General features: G+C 41.3%; 1 protein-coding gene across 1 annotated transcript in view; it reads left to right on the top strand.

Annotated features, from left to right (window-relative positions):
- PAPPA (pappalysin 1) overlaps positions 1 to 25,702 on the top strand; it is a 230,094-nt gene that overhangs the window by 61,696 nt on the left and 142,696 nt on the right. Inside the window, exons 5-7 of the mRNA XM_063082520.1 lie at positions 3,101 to 3,293; positions 10,429 to 10,550; positions 17,842 to 18,340. Of these exons, the coding sequence (XP_062938590.1) occupies positions 3,101 to 3,293; positions 10,429 to 10,550; positions 17,842 to 18,340 (814 nt within the window). The remainder of the gene's footprint in view (positions 1 to 3,100; positions 3,294 to 10,428; positions 10,551 to 17,841; positions 18,341 to 25,702) is intronic.

The following is a 25,702-nucleotide window of genomic DNA, read 5'->3' as shown; positions in this document are numbered from 1 at the left end:
AATCAACACTATGGGGACTGGCACAGGCTCCCCAAGTATTGAAGTCTCCAGAGTCTTTCTGCTTAGGGGCAAGATGGGGGTGGAGAAACAAGATGAGCTGGCTGGTCCTGGAAGCCAGGGTGAAGTGGCTGCAGACATGGAGAGGGGAGGCATTTGGGGGCAGGAAGCCAAGTGGGGCTGACTCTAGATATTAGCTAGTGGAGACAGAGCATCTGTGATAAACGGAAACCCTTTGGTACCTCACCCAAGATTCTGATAGCAGCTAAGTCTCCAAGTAATGTATCCTGGGTCATATATTTTTCCAACTTCAGCTTTAACATTCAAATACATTCCCTTTTCCCTAATTTCTCTCACCTATTCATTTTTTAAACTATTTTATTGACAAATATGGGAATGATTAATTTTTAAGTTATAAAAGAAAAATACACTTCTTTGGGAAAGAAAGCAAATAAATCAGAAGTTTATAGAGGGAAAAACTGCTGTTTTTCATCCTCACTTGTGTTTAGAAATGCTTTATGTGCCTCAATTCATTGAATCCTCACAACAGCTCTATGGGCTAGAGTTTATTTAAATGTCCTCAATTTATACATGAGGGAACTGAGTCTTAAAGTTACTTCATGTTTTAGTAATGCCTGATTAGTATTCTATCCTATGCCTGTGCCTGAGAGTACACAGCCATTTCCCTGTTAATGAACAGATGTGTTATTTCAACTATTTTTACTATTATAAATGATGCTTCAAGAAACATCCTTGTACATGTATTATCCCCATGTCTGTCCAAGAGCATTTATCTATTGAAATCATAAATGCAGTACTGCTAGATCAAAGAGAATGCATATTTTACATTCTGGGTTTTTTTCCTTCCTTAAGTTTTCCAGAACTCACACACAAGCATGCACATGTGTACACACACACACGCACGCACGCACATGCACACACTGTTTCCAATCATGAGCAGGTGAGCATTTATTAAGCATTTATCTTGTGCTTGATGACCCTTCACTTCAGCTGAGTTCTGAGATGGATGCTCTTGTTTTCATCATTGTCTACACTTCACAGACTGGGAAACTGAGGCACTAGGGACATGAAATCTCTTACCCATTTGACTCCAGATCTTTTGTGCACTAATCTAACTATATAGCCATACTTCCTTCCTTAGCCATCATGCCCTGCTCCTGCATCAAACCTGTGCAGTGGCTTTCCCAAGGCTTTCAGAAAGAAGTTCAAAGCTTATAGCAACAAAGAAAAAACTACCCAGTGATCTGGCCATTCTCAGACTGTGAGGTGTTTGGACCCCAGGCAATGAGGAACCATAGGGTAATTCATATTCAGGAGTTACATGGTGGCATCTGGGATTGAGAGAGCTTTACTTGATTAGTCATTCTTATGCAGTGCTTGCTATGGGATGTCAGGCTCTTCTGCTTCCTTCAAAAGTATTAGAGACTTCCCTAGGATGCTGCAAAGGACACTGTCAAAAATCACTAAGGGGATCCGAGGCAGCTTCTGTGTCTAACCTCCCTGTACCCCCATCGCTTCCCTAAGCTGGATTTTCAAGGTCATTTCCAACTGCCCAGCACCTGCCCAAACTTATTTTCTGTTTGTTTGATAAGGAGAAGCGAGTTTGTGCTGCAGGATTCCCAGTAGCGAGTTTATTTTAAGATCTGGCAAGCCCCGTGCTCCTCCGTCTGGGGCCCAGCTGCAGAAACCCTGACCAGGTGGACACCTCTGGGAGGTGGTGTTTTCGGAAACCAAGCCAAAACAGTGCCTTGTTCTGCCTCTGGGGCAGCTGGATAAAACTGTTGGAGGGAGAAACAGGAGGCAAGTTTCTTCCCTGGGGGCCAGGTCTTGGGTCACCGCCCTCAGTTCATGCCCTGGAAAAGATAGAGTAGGACGGAAGGTTATCAGATCTAAAGATACCTGAGAGATTGTGTTTCAAGCCCTCTCAGACTCAGGCTCAACTCATTTATCAGCCACATGCAGAATACGTTGTTCATGCAAGGTCTCATTTATGCTCAGAAAAAAGTTCTCATATTGATCAGAAGCATGGCCTTAGAGTCAGGACTGCCTGGGTTCAAATCCCAGATCTTTCCCTAGCTCTGAGACCCTGGAAAAGTGGTTTGCTCTCTCTCATTCTCAGTTTTTTGCTATGTAAGATGGAGAAAATAATAGTATGTACTTCAGAAATAGTGGAAGGAAAGGGCTAAATGTGTTTAAACATAGTGCATCATGCCTGGCTCATGCTAAGCTTGCAATAAATGTCCCAACGACAGTACTGTGTGGGAGATGTGATTGCTCATATTCCCAGCAAGCACACTAGCTTGGAGTGCTCCTAGGTCTGCCCTGTGTCCTCTGCATAGGACACTATGCCTCTGTGGTCATGCAGCTCCCTCTCCTGTGATCCTACACTTTCTTTCCCAGTCTCAGCCAAGTAATCTGATGGACCTCAAGTGCCTCCTTCTTCGAAAGTCTTCCTGGTTCACCCTTTTTCCGCATGTGCTGTTTCCATTCATCGGTGGTCAGCATCACAGACTATAGCAGCCTTCTGACAACTTTGACACATACGGTGCACTGGCCTTGACTCCATAGGTAGACGAGTAGCTTCTCAAGGGCAAGAACTTTGTACATATCCTCTTTCCACACCTCTTGGCACAGAGCAGAGAATAAGCAGTAGACAAGGCTTCAAATCAGAAGATTTGTTTGAAGGGCGATATCACTGCATCCGTGAATAATGGAATTAATGAATGAGTGGATGAATGAATGAGACTCTGGATGAGTGGTGAGGTATGGGGGGAGGAAGGGAATTGTCGACTTAGTGGCCAGTGGATTTGGGGCCCATGGAAAGCCACTTGTGTTGCCCAGTCCCCATAGGCTGCTCTTGCCCCATACTCAGGCAGTTTTTTTTAGTTCCGTCCACCCCTCCCCTTCCTCCTGTTTCCTCTCACCTGTCTCCAGAAGTGATGGCTGCACTAATTTGTTCACAGACCATTAACTCTTGAGCACTGGAAGAGGCCAGCCCTGAGCTGGCAGGGGAGGGCTGGGGTGCTGGCTCTCCAGCTGCCCGTGCAGCCTGGTGCTCATCTCTCCCTCTGCCTGCTTGCAGATGATGACTGTACCGACTCCTTCACACCCAATCAAGTCGCCAGAATGCACTGCTACCTGGACCTGGTGTACCAGAGCTGGCAGCCCTCCAGGAAACCGGCGCCTGTCGCCCTGGCCCCCCAGGTAGTGGGCCACACGACAGATTCTGTGACACTGGAGTGGTTCCCACCCATCGATGGCCACTTCTTTGAAAGGTGAGTGTGTGCTGCGAGGTGTTGATCCCTGTCTCTGTCCTGCCAAGAAGAGGGAAACTCGGAAGGGAAGCAGCCTGGAGAGCAATTTTGCTGTGTTCCTCGTCCTTGTTCTTGTTCAACAGGTACCCTCACCACCTAGCACGGTGACTTCTACATAGGGGCGCCTGGGATGTTTTGGATCAGGGAACAAATAATGAATGATTGCTAATAGAAATGAATAGGTAATAATACATATTTTTAGGTGAACAAATGTTTAGATTTACTTTATTATTAGAAACTTGGAAACATCTATTGCTAGAACCTCTTCTAGGAAGGAGGTACTGCTCTCGTCTCTATGAGCACAGGAGTGAAATTTCCTCTGGTTAATGGGCAAAAACCTTCATATTATATTATATACAATTCATTTTATATGTGAAAGTATATATATATAGAGAGAGAGAAAGAGAGAGAGAGAGAGAGAACCCTAGTTTGTATATATGTGTATATACACACATATATATGTACACACACATACACACACACACACACACACACACACACACACTAGGGCATTTCAAAAAGTTCATGGAAAGATTCATATTACTTTTCAATTCTATTTTTCCATGAACTATTTAAAGTAACCTTGTATATGCATGTTATATATATATATATATATGTGTGTGCGTGTGTGTGTATGTGTGTATTCATGTATACATATATAATATATAATCACAATCTTTAATGTTCCTAGTGTTTACTTGTAGAACTGAAGGTAGAATTTTTAGAAGACCAGGCAATGATAAACTGAGGCACAAAGATACCTCAGTTCTCTTCCCCTGTCTGTCACTAATTAGCTATATGACCTTGAGCAAGTCACTTTTCCTCTCTGAGTCTTATTCTTCTACCCTGAAAAATGGGTCTCATGATGCTGCACTGAACTGAAGGTGGAGACCTGACCAAATGGTCTCTTGTGGTACCTTTTAGCATGGAGATTCCCTGAGGGGCTCAAGCTTTAAGGGAACCAGATTTAAAGGTGTCATGGAAACAGACCAAGATGTTTACGTCTATTTTGGAAGTTTGCTGTACTTCAGGGAAGATTAATATATTACCCCCACTCCCACCTCTTTTTGGAGATGTGTCATCCAGTAACAGTGATATAGCATTGATGATGGTGAAAATAATATCCATGCTTATAATTAATTGTCATTACTTATTGTGTCTGCTGCTGCTTATCAAGGGCTCACTATGTGATGGATTCTGCACTAAATGCTTTATATACAGACCCTCATTTAATCTTTCCAGTAACCCTATAAGAAAGGGATTCTCTTCCTCATTTGCCAGATAAAGAAAGATTTCGAGCTGAAAGGTGCTGAGAGATCCGACCAAGAGCCCATAGAAAGTGGTGGGGGCTGAGCTGTGACTCACATTTGGCAGTGTCCTGTCTCAGACTCCCATGTACTTTCATAAAGTTGTTCTAAAACTAGAGTTATGAAGGACCTGTCACATCTCCCCCTAAAAGAGCCACAAAGAGATGGCAGGAAGCTCGCATTTACAAGTCTGTGTCTGTGTGTGTAAAAAGGAAAAGAAACTGAATAGACACTTCTCCATTAAAGACATATAAATAGCCCCCAAATATATGAAAAAATGTCCAACCATCACTAATTATCAGGGAAATGCAAATTAAAACCACAATGAAATATTACCTCACACTTGTTAGAATGGCAGTTATCAAAATGCTAATGATAACAAGTGTTGGTGAGGGTTTGGAGTAAAGGGGACCCTTGAGCACTGTTAGTGGGAATGTAAATTAATACACTCGTTATGGAAAACAGTATGGTGGTTCCTTAGTAAATTAAAAATAGAATTACCATATGATCCAGCAATACCACTTCTGGGAATATATCCAAAGGAATTGAAATCAGTATGCCAAAGACATATCTGCACTCCCATGTTCACTGCAGTATTATTCACAATAGCTAAGATATGAAACCTAGGTGTCTATTATTAAATGAATGGATAAAAAAAAAGGTATGTACAAGGGAACTTCAAAAAGACCATGGAAAAAATCTAATTAAAAGATCATATGACTTTTCCCATGAACCTTTTGAAGTACTCTTGTATACACAATGAAATACTATTCAGCCTTAAAAAGGGGGGGGGGAGGAGAATTCTGTCATTTGTGAACAATATGGATGAATCTGGAGGACATTATACTAAATGAAATAAGCCAGGCACAGAAAGACAAATACCACATGATCTCACTTATATGTAGAATCTAAAAAAGTTCGAAAAAATTTGAACTCCTAGAAGCAGAGAATAGAATGATGGCTACCAGAGGCTGGGAGAGGGGGTGGTTGGGGAAAAAGCAGATGTTCACGAAAGGGCCCACAGTTTCAGTAAGACAGGAGAACTAGCCTTTAGTGGCCTATTGCACTGAATGGTGACTATAATAAACAATAATGCACTGTATATTTCAAAGTTGCTAAAAGTAGATTTTAAATGTTTTTAACCATTACAAAAAAATATGAGAGGTGACTATATGTTAATTAGCCTGATTTAATCATTTCGCATCATAAACATTTTAAAACATCGTATTTTACCTCATAAATATCAATTAAAAATAAAATTTTAAAAGTAAATAAATGAAATTTTTTTTGAAGTTTGAAAACATCCCCAAAAGCAGATCATGGTACCACATAAAATTCTGAGCTCTAATTTTCCACATTACATCATTCTCTCAATCTAGAACCTTCCTTTGGCAGCTGAGCAGAAGTGATCACAGGGGAAGGAAATATATTCCCTAGACTTTCTGTAGAAACTTCCCTTCTCCTGCTCCAGCCACCCTCACTGGGAGCTCAGAGCTGGGTTTGGAAAACCTCATGTGACACTTCAGAACAGGCTTTCTAGCAGCCTGTAGATTTATTTATTTTTTCTGTGGCAATGAGAAATATCAGACTTTTGGTCAAGCCTTGGCCTGGATTCCACTTAAAAATTGAAGTTTTGTAAATGAAGCTTCCTGTGTATGTATTCAATTTGTATTTCATAAAGCAGTTATTGTCCATTAAATAAATACCATCTGATTGTTGGAACCTATTGGAGGGTTAATTGTTGTGTAATGAGATATATCTCTATTACATAGTGCCTTCAGCTTCAATCAATATGTTTTTAATAACCAATAGTCACTTGGTACTTGAGGCTCTTACAATAGCAATTCTGTGCAGTCTAAGATTTCATAACAGAGTTATCATACGTTAAATTAAAACCGACATTTTCGAAACGTGTCTAATTAGGGTTAACAGCTACGTAGACCATAGCCTATGGCTAAAGGAAGTCAAACCACTAGGTCAATAAATTGTTGGAAAGAAATGGAACTACATTTTAGGTATGCCACTCTTCTGTGCACATGGAGTTTATGCTTATGCAAATTGGCTTAGTACAGAGGGTTCAGGCTTCGATGTCAGGCTGTCCGTTTTCTGCTAGCTTTGTCACTCCCAGTCGATGGGACTGTGAGCAAGCCATCTCACCTCTCTGATCTTCTGAGTCTTCTTCCAAGAAAAGGTGCTTGTCATGCCCACTTCACCTGGTTTTGTGTTGATTTTAACAAGGTTATATTTGTGACCTGCCAAGCACATGCATTCTAGGTTCAAGAAATATTAGCTCCCATTACATGCAGTGTTTTTTAGAGCGGCTTAGCTACTTGAAAATTCCCTTTCCCTGCAAAGCCTCTGGTGTTTTCCACTACATCCATCAATGCCAACCTCTCGCCCCTGGCCATCCTCATGTTCTCCTTCTGTTCTCACATCTGTGGTCTAAGAGAATACAAGGGTTTCCCTTAAAAAAACAGATTCAGATCCTCCCACAGCCTGTGTCCTCACATATGGGCAACTGAATAAATAATTCAAGGCCACCCCTGGTTTTTCTAACTCCTTTATTTTTATCTGTCTTGCAAACATGTGTTGACTGGATGGTTTCAGTTATCTGAACAATTGCTATGGTATATTGAGAAGAGTACTGGGACTGGAAACCAAGAGTCCTGGGTATAAAGTCTTTGTAACCTCACCCATTCCCTCTGCCTTTTTGGCCTCAGTTTTCTGATCTGTAAGCCAAAAGTGTTATAGCTTTTCTCAACCAAGGTTTCTCTTCCAGATCTCAGAACACACAAAAAATAATTTGAGTAACTGTTTTCTCAATTCACCCAACGCTGGTACATAACTAGTACCATTCTAGTTGCATAGGAGAGAAGTTAATTCATTATAACAGAATATTCCTTAGAGAAGCACGGTCTAATGAAACTTTCTGCAATAGTGGAAATGTTCTTTTCTTTCTTTCTCTCTTTCTTCTTTTTATATTGGTTATGAATATTCATGAGATACAAAGTTGATTCTCACCCCTTGTGCCCGTGATGTGGGGGCCGGATTCATACTGGCTGTATACCCATTACCACAAATTGCACATTCTATATCTGTACTGTCCAATATGGTAGCCATTAGCCAACTGTGACTATGGAGCACTGGAAATGTGACTAGTGTGACTGAGGAACAGAATTTTTAAATTCATTTAATTTTAATTAGTTTAATTTAAATAGCCACATGTGGCTGGTAGCTGCCACATTAGACAGTACAGACTTAGAGCTTTAAGCTTTGACTCTCACAGAACCTGGGTAACTAAGCATTAACATCCTGTATGTCTATGATTTCTGTGTGTGTGTGTGTGTGTGTGTGTGTGTGTAGATGCAGGTGCCCATGAAAATCAAATAAATGCCAAAGGTAGGAAACACATATTATACCCTCCCTGGATGTGTAGGACACCACACATTTGCTGTCAGCTGAATGATGGATGATTTATTCACTCATCAGAATATTTACTGGGAACCTGGGATATGTCAAGAATTAAATGATGTTTAGGTGATATTATGTGTATCTCCAAAAATGAAAATCTAGGAAAAAGAAAGAAAGACCCAATGGCCGTTAAGGCCAGCGTGGTTTCTGAATCCACCCCAGGACATTTGTAACCTCATTGTCATTATAAAGCCAGTCATAGGACCCAGAGCTTCTATGCATGGATTGAGGTCATTGTAAGGGAACCCTGCTCTCATCAGTGGTAATGAAGAAGTCTCTCTCTCCACCCCTAATTCCCTGCCTACAAATATATTCGTAAAATTGTTATTAGTGCTAGTCCAAGAGTGACTCAAATGTATTTAAAACATGTAGAAAATTCTGAAAACCAGGAAGAAAAAAAGCAGGGGGAAAAATCAATCTTCTTATGTTCCAACACCCAGAAGTTATTACTAATAATGTTTTGTCACATAAGGTTATTTAAACAGCATTAAGATCCTGCTGTATGTTCAGCTTTGAATATGACTTTTTCACTTAGTGTTACAGCTTACACATTTTCAGTCAAATTTCATAATCTTTATAAATCTGTTTGTAATAATTGCATACCTATTCCATTAAGCATATTAACCATGGGCTACATAATTACTCTACTATCAGTAAGTATTAGTATGCTTGCAAAATTTCTACCTACGTATGATTTCACTTTTACAATGATAAGGCTGAAGATGCAAAATCTGCAATTTGAAGGTCTAGACTAGGTTAGCCATGAGTATCAGCAATGTGTCTGAGTGACTGGTATTCATTCATCCATCCATCCATCTATTCAACTACATATGCTGACCAATACTAGGAAGTAATTATGTGCTGAACCCTGAGAGAAAACAAGAATCATAAGACATAGACCTTGTCTTCAAGGACCTCACAGTCTATTGAGAGAAAATCACTTGTATACCAAAAAAGGTTCTCACAGAGAAAATAATGCCCAAGGTGAACTTTGAAGGATAAGAAATGTCAACAAGGTAAAAAAGTGTGGGATGGGGGGTGTGGGTCACGTGACACAACACCGTGGCTAGGCAGAGCTTACAGTGGAGAGAAAAGCTAGAGTAGCAAGGACAATTCTTTGTGATTGCATAGAGTTTCATGTCACAAGGCATTAGGGGCTGGAGTTACCAAAGGAGATAAGCAGGGAAATGACCTGTTCAGATTGAGATTTGGGGAGGATCTCCTGGTATCTGTGGGGAGCATTAGCAAACTGTGGCGCTCACAGCATGCTCTTCCTTACCATGTGAGCCCAAAGGCAGTGAGAGCTTCTCCATGAGATCTGGCTCTTTCACTGTGTTCTTTCAGGTAGCCAAAGCATAGAGATTCTTCTAGGAATGATGAAAGAGGTATTAGCAGGGCGATTTCATTTTGAGAAATAATGGTTTGGGCTGAGAAATTCTTTCTGTCTTTCTGAGATTCAGTTTCCAGTCCCTATGCAGAGTTTGCTCAGATTTGCAGAGTTTTGGGTCCTCAGTAATACGGGAGGAGAGGACTCATCCCTCACCCTTCCCAACAACTGCCTCCTGAACAGATGCCAAATCTGGAAAACAAGTAGGATCCCAGAGGTGGTTATGGCCAAAGGGAGATTGAATCCAGATACACAAGACACAAGACAGTAGGGGAAGCCATCGTAATATTCCACTTCTGGGGCTGGTAGCATTGAGGGATTGGCTCGCCTCTTGGAAAGCTGCTAAAATGAATTAGATGGCATGGTAAGGAAACTGCTTTTGACTGTTAAATCGAGGAGTGACTCATCCATCCCCAGAGTGTAGGATTGGAAGGTTCTTTCGGCATCATCTAATCCGGCCACTCATTTTCAGATGAAGGAACCAAGCCTTCTTCATATTTAATGCCTAAGACACCGTATGGTGTTTGGCGCATAGTAGGTACCTGATAAATATTGTTAAGGGAGTAAATTTTGAGGGCAAAAGGGGGCAAAAGACTTTCTCACAACCACCCAGCAAATTCTCAGTGGAGCTTTTCATGCCTGATGAAATTAAAATTATTGCAAGTGGTGAGTCTTTGGCCTGTTGATTCTGTGCTGCTTGACAAGTGTATGTGTCATCAAAACAGAAGTCATTTAGGCCCAAACAAGGTCTTTACTGGCAATGGGGAAGAATTTCATTTACAGTCATCTTCTGGAAGCCTTGGCATGTGTAAGGAGGAAAGGGGGTAACAGACTTGTGTCTTCCATCTTGTTGCCTTTGGCCTAATCCTTTCAGTTGCTCTTCCAACTGTTCCTAAGTCGGTACATTTCCCCTCTCTCCTTGGCCTCCTAGAGAATTGGGATCAGCATGTGACCTTTGTCTGGAAGGGAGAATCCTGGTGCAATATGCTTTCAATGCCTCCTCCCCAATGCCCTGCGGCCCATCTGGACACTGGAGTCCTCGAGAAGCAGAAGGTAAGCCAGCCTTCCAGAAGCTCATTGACAGGTAGATGTGCAAAGAACAGCTCTTTCAATGGAGTTTATAGCTTTTAATGGTCTTTCCTGTATACCATCTCATTCAATCTTAATATCTCCCTGCAAAGCCAGTATTCATGCACTCATTCATTTTACAAATATTTTTTGAGTGCCTGCACTGTCCTAGGTATGTTATTACCAAGTTATGTATGTAGAAATAAGAGCACCAAGATATTAAATAAGTGTCCAAGGCCTCACACCTGAAAAAGACATGGTATGTGTGGGGGAGGGGGAAATATAGCCTCCATACAGACAAGGTCACATTAGAGTCAATACACGTATTTGGAGGCTTCAAGCCATCAGTAGTCTTTGATTCTTCTTCAGTTATTTCTGAGACTACCCAGAGCATTCTCACATGTGTCACCACTATTCCTTTTAATTTTTTCCATGTAACCTCTTTATTGGGATCCACTTACCTGCAAGACACTTGAGGAAAGCACTTCAGGATTTCCACTGTTGTGGGCTCCACCCACAATCAGACCCTTCCCTGCTCAGCGTGTGTCTCCCAGACCTCCCAAGGAGCCAACAATCTCTGTGCTTCTTTACAGCATCATTGTTTTCTACAAAAAGCAGCCACTGTTTTCTACAGATATTAAGAGAAGACTTTTTGCCAAGTGCTTGTTGCTGCACTTTGTCACTTGGCCCTGAAGCTGGGCTGGTAGAGACCCCATGCTTTCCTCTCAGTCTTCCATCTTTCCCTCACTGGCTCTCGGAGACTTACATGTGGACCTTTTCCAGCCCAGTCCCTCTTGCTCCTGTGCAGGTCAGCTCATGCCAACAGTCACTGGGTGGGGACACTGTTACACCAGTTCATCAGGACGAGTGGAATCTGTCTCCTCACTGATCATCAATGAGAACTCCTTCTCTATCCTCTGTATATTTAGAAAGAAAGTTGGAAGGGTAAAGCCATAGATAGAATAAAGCAAGGGAGAGAGATCAGAGAGGAAAGTGAAGTTGAAAAATGACAGCATGTACTTTATTCTCTAAAGTAGCTTAAAATAAAAATGAGAGTTGAACTCAAGCACTCTAAACATATCTATGTGGAATGTAAAGCTACAGGCATGTCTGGGAGAAACCCTTAGTTCAGCCTCACAGAATCACAGGCTCAGACTTGGAAGGGACGCCCTGGGTCATCCAGCCCCAGCCCCCACCCACTGCAGGAATCCCCTCTATGCACTTCCTCATTGAGGTTCCCTGGCACCGTGTTGTAGTTCCATTCTTTAGAAAGTTGAAATCGTAATTTTTCGACCCAAACTGAATGCACTTTGGGTTCACACAGAAGATGTGTGTCTCCGCCACTTGGCAATACTTTGCATATTTTCATGGAGTGAACCTGGCTCACCTGTGACCACCACGGGGACTATGTGCTGGGCAATATCCTGGGTACATGTGCAAGGCAGCGCAGACCGTCTGCTAGAGGAATCAGATAAGTAAATGAGCAATTACCATTCAATGTAAAGAAGCCTATGCTAATAGGAATACAGAGTGCTGGGGACCAATAAGAAGGGGACCTCACCCAGAATGGAAGACTCAGGCTTTCCACAAAATGTCACACCACCACGAGCAAGGATCATTCATTGAGAATGTGGAATAAGTTTGGTATGTTTAAAGCGGCAGTCTTCTCAAGTGTAGTCCAGAGATTTATGGAGTTCCTGGAGACTTTTTCAGGGTGTTCTCAAAGTCAAGATTATTTTCATAATAATACTATGATATCATTTGTCTTTTTCACCCTCATTCTCTCCTGAGAGTACAGGAGAGTTTTCCAGTGGATACATGACGTATGATGTTATTAATACTCCCATACCCAATAAAACTCACACTTGTGTATTATCGAGTTTTAAAATTTCATAACTTTAATTTACAAATGGTGACTACTAATAGATATGATCTACGTAAGCAAAAGCTCCTCAATAATGCTGTAGGAGTTTAAATGGGTTGAGAGAATAAAGAGCAAGGTGGGGTGGGAAAAGATTGGATGGGAGAGATGGATATTGACTGGGTAAGGATGGGTTTGGAATCACACAGAGGGCAGAGAGGAGACACCATGTGCCTTGGGAGAGGTATAGTATACAGTAAGGGGTATGGCATGTTATGAAGACTGCTCAGCTGCTCTGTGGAGAGGAGTTTGGGGGAGGCGGGTGTGGAGCAAAGGGAACAGCGAGGTGAATGGTAAGGGGTGGTGGTGGCCTGGGTGAAGTCGATGGAGTTGAGAGATATTTGGGAGGTAGAATCAGCAAGGCTCTCTCCCGAGACTTCTCTAGTTAAAATCATCTTGGTTTCTTCTACCACTTGTTTAAATGAGGTCCTTTCTAGACTTCTCCCCACACATCCATCCAACCCAACTGTCAGTTGATGAAGCTTGTTCCTAGTTTGTCCCTGACCCTCTTGCAGTGTGATATGCAGAACGAAGTTCAGCTAAAGGCAATGAGCCACTGAGCTGACTCAGGCTTCCAAGGAAACCCAGCAGCCCCGGGTTTTCCTCCTATGTAAATTTAGTACATACTGGCCAGGAAAAGACACTGTTCTTTTTTTAGAGCATCCTATTACAGGCTCTGTGACTCGTTTGGCTCAGACCCTTTTAATATCCTTGAAGAAATAAACTTTTCCATGAGCCAAACTCTGCAATTTATTTCTCAACTCATTTTCATCCTATTTATCTTTGAGTGTTTAAGTTTTTGGACTTCTCAAACTAACATATAACTCCCAAATTCATGAGCGATGCCAGACATATTTGCGGGGTTGGGAAAGAGGATGGGGGGAGGATGAAGAAGACTGGACCTTGGTCCTAGCCCTGCCATCAGCATACTCTGTGCCCTTGAGTGAGTCACTTGCTTCTCTGAAGATGGTGTCTTATCCACAGGATGAACAGTTGAACTGTAATGTCCTTTCCATCGCTAATCCTCCATGGAGTTTTAACTTCTTTTTTTAACTCCGTATTAACAAGATAGACGATTCTTCATTTAGCACGTGTTTATTTTGAACATTCATTATGTTGCATTAATTTCATTTTAAAGAAGGTAAATACAGTCATAGAACTTCTTGCCTTTGTTTGCAGAAAGCAATTGAGCTCCTATCTCTTGAGCAAGAATTATGCTTAATAGATGAATATCTCCTGAGGTATTTAGTATCATGTTATACTTGTAGCCCAGGAATTAGATAGCTGAATCTGACTGATTCAAATCCTAGTTAATATCACTTATGCAAGCGTATAATACATTTAATACATTACAAGTGTTGGGTTTTCCATGAGAGATTAACACATGGCACTAGCTGTTTTCATTTTTTTAAATCTGTGTGAGTGTTTTCTCCATTTTTCTTCCCAGAATATTTCAGGCATGCTGAACTATTCATCTGGAAAAAAAAGCTTGGCATCAAATTTTTATAACTATATTTGTGTCAACAGTGGCAGTGTATATACATGTGTGTATATATATATATATATATATATATATATATATATATATATATATATATATATATATATATATATATATGACAGATGTCTGTACAGATCTTCCTAAATGTAAATTTAAATCAACATAAGTGTGTATAAATATATTTCTACAAAGATATATGGCCTTATTTCTAGTGGACAGCCTATATAAAAATGTGACTTTTCATTTAGTCAACATATATACAAAAGAATATATATTAATAATGAAGTAACAGGACCTTTGCACTTCTCTCTTTTCCCTTATTTTTTTCTTCATTCCTTCCCTTCCTCTACTCCCCCTCCGTCCTTTTCTCCCTCTTCCCTCCTTCCCTCCACTTCCTTTCTTCCTTACTCCACTCATGTTTTCCTTCCCTCACCCCCCTCCCTACCTCACAACCACATGTTTGGTTAATCTCATGTTCAGCTTAGGAACTCCGACTTGTCTTCTTTTCTGATGCTCTTTGTCCGAGTCATAGTCATGTATTCTCTGCTTTAGTGCCACAGTCTCCTAACTGATCTCACTAGACTAGAATCTGCATGACGGCAGAGACCATGTCTGGAAACTTGTTTGCCCAGGGACGAGCCTCATTCTGACACTCAGTAATTATTCTTTGAATGCATGAATGGGTGGATGGGTGGGTGGGTGGGTGGATGGATTGATGGATGGATGGATAGTATCTGTGTCTCTGAACAGTGCCTTTTCTAAAAGACAACTCTTATGTTACTCATTTGCTTAAAATTTCTCAGTAGCTTTCCACCTATCTCAGTATAAAGTTTCATTCCCTTAGTCTGGCAGAGAAGACTTCATAATATGGGTTCTGCTTCTCTTGGCCATCAGTACTAGCTGCTCTCCCATTGCACTCAAAACTAGTCATCTGAACTCAAAGTCTCTCTCAACTGTTCTCTTTGCTTGGAATACCTCCTTCTACCAAGATTTTTTGTTGCTGTTAATTTCTTCTTACTCTTCAGGGACAGAGCTAATATATTTGTGAGCATCTATTAAAGATCCACACCATTGAGTTTTACAGCAACCCTGTGAGGTAGGTAATATTGCAGTAGGTACAGCTGATATTTTAACCCAACATTCATTGCTTCAAAGCCTGGCGCATGCCTGAACCAAGAGTATCACACAATATTCTACTCCCTGCTAGAGAATTACTCAGCCATCTGAGTCTTGGTTTCCTCTTCTGTAAAATGAGTTTCATAAAACCTGCGTCATAGTCTTATTGCTAGGATGGAAAGACCTGAGGCATATAATGTGCTTGGCATGGTGCCTGCACATGGAGGTTGGTCAATTCATGAATCCTGGTATTATTACAGGGGTTGCTGCTTTGGTGACTGGTTGGACTTGGTGATGCTTGGGGCACATTTTTACGTCTAAGAGTTTGTCTCTTCTCCCTTGGCTGGGCAGACAAGCACAAGCTTTGCTAAGATTTCTACTCCTACTTACTTATTTAAGCATAATGACCAGATTCACCTTCCTGTCCTTAAGCATTTGGTCCCTCTGTTGATTAACAAGAAATCAGGGAGGGAGGATGAGCCGAACAAATTTTCATCCTTGCTGTCCTATGGCTTCCCACCACTGATAATTGTTTTCTCCAGGGAAGGGAGAAAGATGGCTTTATCCCTTGCCAATTCCAGGAGAAAGCCATGTTTTCCTCACACCCACCACCCAGGCAGCAGGCTCTGATAGTCTGTGCTATAACTTCTTTTCTAATTCCATATTAACAAGATAGAAAATTCCTCATTTAACAAATATTTCTTGAGCATCCACTGTGTGCTATGAGTATCTCTATGGACCAGTAACTATATTAAGCAAAGGCTATATGGTATTGAGTGAAACAGAGCTATAAAATAGAGATGAAAAGGATAAATATCTTACAGGATTCTGGTGACAATCAGATGAGTTAACAAGAGAGTGACTAGGGAATGCCCTTCGGACACTGTAAAGTGCTGCCCTCAATAAAGTTTACTGAATGAATAAGTATACATGTGCGCCAACAATACACAAAGTTGAGAGAGTCAGGAACTCAGTGGGCTGAACAGTGAACAGAAGAAAAGCCTTCAGCTAGGTGGGAAGTCTTTTTTGTACTTTTCGCTTAAACTAAGTGTCGCTTCCAGCCAGCAGTTGCTATGAGTAATGAATGCACTTAGCCGAGGAGGAGTGGGGGATATCTTGTAGTTATATCCATCTCTTCTTGTTCTGATGCATTACATCTAAAAAAATTCTTCATCCATTTCCCCCTTCTTTTTTCTTTTTCCTCTTCCCTTCTCCATCCCCAGGTGTGGCTTCTCTCTTTTCCTTTGGCTGGGCAGAGGTAAGGAGTTCAGAGGTATTTACAGCCTTCACTGGAATAGCTTTTCTACCCCAAAAGGACTTCTAGCGTTCATATTGTGATTAATCCTGTTTCCCTGTAACATTACTACAAAGCATTTTTCAAAGATCACCTTTTCTCAATTGCTGCAGAAATGCCCAGCATCTCACCCCTACCCCCAGCAACCACTGATGTTGAAGAAAAAAAAGAATGTGGCTAATAGGGACATCTTAAGTTCTCCATTCTAATCTCACCAGCTGATCTGTGTCTCTTTCTAGACTCTCTTAAACAAATTAAAGCCAACAGCTACATCGAGTCCTGATTACTTTTCTCAGCAGTGCAAGGGAGAGCTCTCTGAGGGTCTAGATGTGATCTCAGCAGAGAAAAATTTAGAAGTCTCTGCAGGCTGAGATCTGTGGGGATGAGGCATCATCTCCCTGGGGAAAAAGTAGAAGAATTTCCTCCTTCCTTTTCCCCCTCCTCACCCAACCCTCCCCTTCCTGAGTCAGGCTGGACAGAGCTGGGAGAAGCTCCTTGGTATGGAATGACCTCATGTAGGGAAAGGGAGGAGGAGAGATAAGATGGCCCCGGGGCTGCCTTCCAGCTCTGTCTTTCATGGTTCCAGACAGTTTCTTCACAGATCCTCAGTCCAAGACCAGATGCTGTCCATGTTCACCTACTCCTTGCTGGGGATTTCCTGGCATTTCTGTCAGTCCAAGTGGGTTGTACCAAAGGCAATAATACCACAGGGATTCTAATTTATTTTAGTGGTCCCTGCTTCCAACAGGGAAAAGACAAAGAGAATGGACTTTAGAATGAAACAAAACTAGGTTTGGGGCCGGCCCCATGGCTCACTCAGGAGAGTGCGGCGCTGGTAGCACCGAGGCTGCAGGTTCGGATCCTACATATGGATGTCTGGTGCGCTCACTGGCTGAGTGCGGTGCAGACGACACCGAGCCAAGGGTTGTGATCCCCTTACCAGTCAAACAAACAAACAAACAAACAAAACTAGGTTTTAATGCTGACCTTTACACTTCAGGGTGGATGACCTTGGTCAATCCACTCTGTTTCTGAGCTTTTGTTTCCTTAGTTCTGAAATGAGTCCTTGCAAAAATTAGACAAGTTCGTGGGACACAGAGGGTGTTTAGCATGTACGTGTCCCTTCTTTCTTTCCATCTGAGGCAGCAAAGCCTCCAAGTGAAAGTTGAGGGAGGAAAAGTGGGCCATTGACTTAATAGTAAGACACTAAACTGAATGTAGTTTTTACCAAATGTCTGGTGGTTCGTCTGAGATCTGTATTGTAGGGGTGGAGACAAGCTGGGTACTATGTATACAGAAGATTTGCCAAGACACAGAGAATCCTCCCTTCCCTTTTTCCTTTCTAAGTTCTAGTCAGACCAGTTTCTCCTGGGGTCTGCAGGAAACTCAGGATCAGAATGAAGGTCTTTCCTCAAGAACTTATTTCCCCATCTCTTCTTCATAGGTCATCCAGATGTTGAACAGCCCTGTAAGTCCAGTGTTCGCACCTGGAGCCCAAATTCAGCTGTCAACCCACACACAGTCCCTCCAGCCTGCCCTGAGCCACAAGGCTGCTATCTCGAGCTGGAATTCCGCTACCCCTTGGTCCCTGAGTCTCTGACTGTCTGGGTGACCTTTGTCTCCAGCGACTGGGACTCTAGTGGAGCTGTCAATGACATCAAACTGTTGACTGTAAGTGGAAAGAACATTTCCCTGGGCCCTCAGAACATCTTCTGCGATGTTCCGCTGACCATCAGACTCCAAGATGTGGGCGAGGAGGTGTATGGTATCCAGATCTACACGCTGGACGAGCACCTGGAGATTGACGCAGCTATGTTGACCTCCATTGCAGACACTCCGCTCTGCCTAGAGTGTAAGCCCTTGCAGTATAAGGTGGTCCGGGACCCTCCTCTTCAGGCAGATGTCGCTTCCATCCTACATCTCAACAGAAGATTCATGGACATGTAAGTGTCTGGATAGGGAGATCACATGGGGTGGGCTGTGGAGGGATGTGAGGAAGGTCAGAGAGGCTTGGACCGGGAGGAGAAGTTTCATGACAACTAGACTCACTTCTTGGGATTGTCACCCAAGAGTTAGGTGTAGAATTGTCTTAACAAGGCAGAATTGATATGGTGGGAAGAGTGATGGACAAGGAACCAGGAGGCCTGGATTTGGTGACACCTCTGATGTGTGACCCTAAGCCTCACCAACCTCTCCGAAACTTAGTCTCCCCAACAGTAAATGAAGGAGGTTTGATGTGATTAGCAATGAGAAAGTCATTTATTACTAGTGAAAGTGAAAGAACTGAAGTTTGGTAATGACCTTATATTAAGTTAAAGGAGATTTGTGCATTCTGATTGCTTTTTTAGTGAATGGAAAGGGGTGGAGATATGTCAGGTTGGCTGGGAATTAGGCTCCTGGATACTTGCATGAAAATTTTTCTGGAAGGTGAACATAACAAGCCTGGGCCTTGTTTTTGTCTTATTTCCTGAGGTGGAACAGAGGTTCAAACCCATGTGAGCCTCAGGGCTTTTGAAGTTCTAGGTCTCCATGATTCTTTCTGGATGCTCACTGCTTTTATGTAAAATAGTGCTTGTCTATAATATTGACTTCTCAAGCCACCTCTTTGTCACTTCTTCCCCAACCATCTCAGGATTCATGTTTTATGAGGAAGGCTACCTTATGATGAGGTCATTAGTGCTTTTTCTATGTACCAGATGATGGGATAAGGTCTTTGAAACTTTCACTTATTTCATCCTCTTTACAACAGCCCTATTATCATGCTTGTTTTACAAAGAAGAAAACTGGGGCTTAGAGATGTGAAGTCACTTGTCCATGATCACACAGTTAGGAAATGGTGAGATCAGGATTGGAATTCCATCCTGACTCCTAAGCCAGTACATTCAACTGGTATTCAATTAAAAATGTGATTCCAGCATCTGCTTTAATATAAAAAATGATAAAGCCTTAATCACCTAATTTGAGTACCGAGAGTCTATGAAGTTAATTGCCGAGCACTCACTAAGCACCTACTATGTGCAAGGGACATTGGAAGGGAACACTTTGAGTATTAGAAGGAACAATAGCTCAGGAGTCAGACACCTTGTATCTAGCCTCAGCCAGTCCACTTAGTAATGCTAGATAAATCAGTCAATGTCTTTGAGCCTCAATTTCCTCCTCTGTGGGATGAAAATGCTGAAGTCAATGGTTTCTATAGGCTTTTTGTAGCTCTTTATTTGGTTCTAAGATGATATAAGACAATCTCTGCTCTTTCTACTTGAAAATATTTACTAAGCCAATCATTAATGGAAACCAAGTTCTGGAGGAAACTTTTAATCTTTTTAAGAGACAGAACCACTTTCAAACACTTTACCAGCACTTCCTTTTACATGCCAGCAATTAATGTGCACATCACAAGCAAACCCCTGCCCATTCATTGAATCAGAGATGAAGAACATCTGTTTAAGAACTCAGAGGGAGCACTTGGTTTGTATTTGAGAATGTACTTAACATTTAAAGGATCGTCTTGCCTTGAAAATATTCCATAACTCTGTCTCTTTCATCTCCTCACTTGACTACAGTGGTAAAGTTCTATAAACATTCACCCACTTAAAATTTATTATAAAACAATGGAGGACAGAAATAATAGATATTTTAAGACCTCAGATTAAACAAAACTTTCAGTTTTTGCTTTGAGTTATGAGCCCGTGAGCGGTGACATGGGCTGATAAGTGTGGAATGGTGGAATTTAAACTGAAGGATTAGAATAACCCTGAATTCTATTCTCAGATAACTCACTAACTAGCTCTACAACCCTAGGTGAGCCACTTACCCTTTCTGGCATTCAGAAGTCTAAACTCTACAAGGAGGAGGTTGCACTAGATTCGTGGTTCTCAAACTCATTTGCATGTTATAAAATCTTGGGACATTTTTAAGCTTCCTGGGTCTCACCTGCATCCACTCTCCATCCCTTCACCCCCATCAATTTAATTGGGAAGAATAAGGCCTAACCAGCAGGACTTTTAAAATCTCACCAGGTTATTATAATGTGCAATGAAATTTAAGGACTATTATACTAAAACAGGTTCTCAAAGTTTGGCCCAAGACCAGCAGTATCTGCATCACCTGGGAACTTAGAAAGACCAGGTTCTCACTTCCCACCCCAGCCTACTGAATCAAAAATGCTGAGTGCAGGGCCTCTCCAGGTGATTCTGATGCTGGTTAAAGTTCAATAGGCACTGTTCTAAATGATCTCTAAGGCCCAGGAATCTCCAGCTTCTCTTTCACTTGTACAACTACTTCTTCAATTTACAAATACGTACTGGGAACATTCTTTTTTTAATTATTATTTTTTATTGCTTTTTAATATTTATCATTATACAATGTAGTTGACTTTTGTGACCCTTTACCAATATGCTGGAGTCTGTACTGAGAATCAGGGGTTATAAGGATGGCTCAGACCGGTCCTTTTCTAAAGGCACTCACCTTGAGCGATAAGGACTTTACCCACTTGACAAAAATGCCAAAACCTATACCTATTTGCTTCCAAAACCACCACTATCCAGGTCCACACTCATCCACCATCTGTTCTTTCATTCCCTCACCAAATATTTCTTTAATTCCTATTATGTGACAGGCGCAATGGCTAGACTGAGGTGTTGGTTGCCTTCCTCTTTGTCTCTCTTGAGGACCAAGGAGTTTATGGAAGACCTGGGCTTGGCTGGGCTCAGCTGGGCTGGGCCTCTCAAACTAAATGTTCTCTGAGACTCTGAAAGAAGGAAAACACATCATTCCAAGTCAACCTTTCATTTCAACTCCTTTATCTCTTGGTAATTTGAGTTCTGAACCCCACCACAAATACCTCTTGTGTGTGTGTGCATGCGTATGTGTGTTTTGCTGCTTTCACATTTTTTCCACATCAAATAAATTGGCTCTTATACAAGTTCTATATAAAGACTGTTTTGGAGAAAAAGAGAAGAGGGAAAAAATACTTTCTTTTTCTTCCCTGACTCAACCCATTACATGATTCCCTTTGACCTGTGTCTTCATTTTTTTCTCTCAACAAAAATATTTATTCTTTCTGTTATCTACACTGGAGATAGTTTCCCAAGGTATGACATTGATAAAGAGAGAGCCTTCTGTGCTTACCCCATGGAAACTTCTAGTAGACTGATTACTTGTGGCCAGGACAAGAAAGAAATGTGGGATGTCTCCGTCTCCCTTAAGCGGAAACCCCTCCATTGAATGAGAGCTGATATTATGAAAGGAGAAGGTTAACAGTGCCAACACTGCTGCTAACTCACTCCCAGATGCTATCAAGACACATTGCATCACCTATTTGAGCCTCAGTTTCCATATCTGTAAAATGAAGTTACAACACATTAAGCTCTTCTCTGGGGATAAGCACAGAGAAGGTGTCTGAGGTGACAGGTGACTCAAACACTTTTTTGTAATAAAAGGGATTTAATAGGGATTGTCTATAACAACCAGTAACCAGAGGGAACCTCTCTGGCTCTGGATGCCTACTGAAATGTGTAGTCTGTGGACTAAAACAATAATAATGATAACCATTTACTAAGTATTCACTCTGCTGTAAGTGCCTTACAAGCGCTGATGAGGCAGGTGAAAAAGTGGAATCTCAGAAAAGTGATGTACTCAACATCATATAGCTAGTAATGGCATAGCCATGTTTAAAATTTAGGTCTTTGTGATGCATCTGGTGTATCCCTGTGTTTCTGGGATAGCAAGGTAGAGGTATCACATAAAATCCCCCAGTGTCATCACTGGGACCCAGGAGTGGAAGATGATACACCTAATTTAGGTAATGCTGCACTCTTCCGTATGATTGGTTATCAGGGAATGTGTCTTTACTATAGGAATATCGGTGTGCACATTTCTGATTATGTAGCAAACCTTTTGGATATTTGACTTAGATACTAAAAATATTTGGGCTGTTGAGGTTTTGCACTTGTATATACAATTAAAAAACATGGAGTTGGTAATTTAATTAGACATTTGCTATAAAATGCACTTTGTTACATTTCTGTGAAAGGCTCTTTACCAGCACAGAATAAGTATAGCTCAAGGGTTGAAATAAACAACCATTTTCTTAATAGTTAATTATTTAAATGACTATCAGTGGAAGTCTGCTGGCAATAAAGGACACTGTGAAAAGTCAAAAACAAAACAAATCAACAAACAAAAAAAACCTCAGATCTAATTCCAAATTCCACCTTCCTAACTGCCCCACCACACTACCTCCTACTGAAATAATGTGAAGGCAGAATTTTAGAGCTGAGAAATGCATGCAATCTGGCCAAAGTATTGGATACAGTAGGTAGAAGATAGAATTACAAGTCAGAAACCACTACCCATAGTTAGCTTCTGTGACCCACCCTTGGGGTTCAGTAACACAAGTTACATAGCCTTTTCTTTATGCCTCTGGCTAGAAAGAAAGAGTAGAGAAACTTATGCTTCTCAGCTGGGCTGTCAAGCTCTTCTGCACTGAGCCCTGTGCTCCTTGGCCTTCATGGAATCTTTAGATTTCTACGAGAAGTAAATCCTCTGGTCAAAACTAAGCCCCCCCCCCCCCACACACACACATTTAACCAGCATTCAATTAAAGATGTGATTCCAACTTCTGCTTTAATCTAAAATATGATAGAGCCATAACCACCTAATTTGGGTATGAAGAGTCTATGGAGTCAATCACCGAGTATTTATAGAACACCTCTATGTGCAAGGGACACTAGAAGGGAACACGTTGAATATTGGAAAAAACAACAGCTCGGGAGTCAGACGCCTTATATCTAGCCCCAGCCAGTCCACTTACTAATGTTAGATAAATCAATCAATTTCTTTGTGCCTCAATTTTCTCCTCTGTGAAAATGTTGACGAAAATGTTGATGTCAATGGTTTCTATAGGCCTCTGTGTGTGTGTATGTATGTTTGTGTGTGTGTGTGAGAAAATGAAGTATAAAGCAAATCAGGAACAGTGACTAGCAGCTCAGTCCCATTACTCCTCTATTCATCCTTCAGTCCCATCTGTTCATTAATTCATGCCACAAATATCTACAAGGTATCTATTAGCTGCTGTGAACTGTTAGGAGATGGTGATCCAGCGGTGCCACAACCTCAAGGCGCTCACACTCTACAGGAAATAGAGAGATACATAAGCAGCATCATTGCAGAAAAATAATGCTCTGTTGGAAGAAACAGATACAGAGACAGAGTCTTCTAAGTCAGACTCAGAAAAATTGAAGTCTAAGCTTATAACTACGATACAAACTCCTCAAGTAGATTTTTTTTTTTTTTTTTTTTTGCCTTTTTATCTGCTGGTGTGTTCCAAGCACCTAGAACAACTCTAGGCACAAACTAGGCACTCAGTAAATATTTATTAATAAATCTGGAATGAAGGGTGGGGAGGAGTTTAGTGTTTGGAGAGAAATGGGGAAGCAATCATTTACTAAGCATGTACTATGTGACAAGAACATAGATACTCTCATTTAATTTGATTATCACAACAGCCCCACGAGGTAAACTTCTTATCCCCAGATTACAGATAAGGACCTGAAACTCAGAGAAGGAAAGTGGGTGGCAGAGTTTACATAGCTATCAGGTGGCAGAACTGGGGTTTGTACATAGATCTATCAACTCCAAACTTGTGGTCTTATTCAATCTCTGATTGAACAAACATGTTTGTGTTGCTTGCTTTGTGCCTGTCTCTTCTTAGGATCCTCGATGTAGAGCTAGGTGAATTCTTAGAATTCATCTCTCCCAAATGGCTTATTTGTGTATTCCAATTTATTAATCTATTAATTCTTTTCTCACATTCGGACCTGTTAAGGTGCCAACAAAATCTCGATCTACTTTACCTCACCTTCTTAGCATTTTTGATATAGTTCTGGAGGAAAGTGAATAAACAGAAGGAAAGGATATATTCATATTATCTGGGTAGACATTCTTGTGACTCTGAATCCAAATTTTACAAATCAAACCCAAATCTCTTCCTCTGGACTTCAATGCTCAAAAACTCCATCAACCAAAATCTTTATTCCACTCATTAATGTATTTGTTCAGCAAAGATTTGTTGGTTCCTATTTTGAACCAAACTACTTTCTAGCCACGAGGGATGCAGTAGTGAACAGAGCAGGTTTTTGTCTTTTCTGTCATTGATTCTTACACTGTATTGGGGGAAAACAAAATAGAAATATGCAATTGCATAATATCCCAGTTGGGTAGGATTTGGTGATTTGAGATAGGCAGTCAGAGAAGACCTCTCTAATGAGGTGACATTTGTACAGAGACCAGAAGTATCCCTTAGGGACTTATAATGAAGGCTAGTTGATCTGCCATGACTGGGATCCCAGCCTATTTGGAATACAGATGTCTTAGAACACAATCCTGGTCCATGCTTACTGTTTGGGTTGTATTATATTTAATGGTGCTTGTGGGTTTTTTTTTTTTTTTTCCCTCTCTCACTGGTTTATAGCCTTAAGTATGAAGTGTATTACACTTATAAGACACAACACAGAATAGGAGCTCCATGAATGCTTGTTGAATGAATAAGTGAAGGATGAGTCAGCCACATCACCAAGTGCAACCTCTCAGAAGATGGGTCTTCTGCTTCCAGATCTTAGCAGTAACATTGATATATGATGCCCCATTAAGCTTTGGAGGTTTTGGAAAATTTAGCTCAAATTAGGGCCAGCTATAGGCACAGGTGGCTCTGGCATGCTGTTTCTTGGCTCTCAAGCTTAGTCACCACTTCATTTTTTTTCTAAGCCTCATTTCTTTTTCATGGCTCTTTTTGTTTCTCACCCAGTCTTTCCTTCTTTGTTTGCATATGTATTCATGTGTTCATTCTTTCATCAATCAAATAGTAAAAATCTAATATAATCATGTTCGGTAATACTTATTTCATTTAACAAGTATATACTAAATGTCTGTTCTGTGCCATGCCCTATGCTTGAATAGACATGATCCCTGGCCTCTAGAGCACACTGTTTAAAGGGGGGGGAGGGGCAGAAAAGGAATCAGGTGATTATACTGCAGCATGAAAAGTGTTATGGTATGAGGAGCACTGGGGCTGTCAAAAACATAGAAAGGGTGTCTAACCCAGCCTGAGTAGGTAAAGAAGGCTTCCTGGAGGAGGAGATGTCTAAACTGAGTCCTGAAGGATGTATAACAGTTGATCACTGAAGAGGTTCACCATAGTGCAGGTGATAGAAACCAAGATGATGTTCAGTAAACATCGGTAAATGAATGAATGTACTATACTTCATGGCAGAAATGCATGCTCAATCACAGATCAAATATAGAGCTTT

This window comes from Cynocephalus volans, chromosome 17, assembly GCF_027409185.1.
Source record: "Cynocephalus volans isolate mCynVol1 chromosome 17, mCynVol1.pri, whole genome shotgun sequence".
Taxonomy (NCBI): Eukaryota; Metazoa; Chordata; class Mammalia; order Dermoptera; family Cynocephalidae; genus Cynocephalus; species Cynocephalus volans.
Note: the sequence above shows the minus strand (reverse complement) of the source record. Positions and strands in the feature narration are given on the sequence as shown.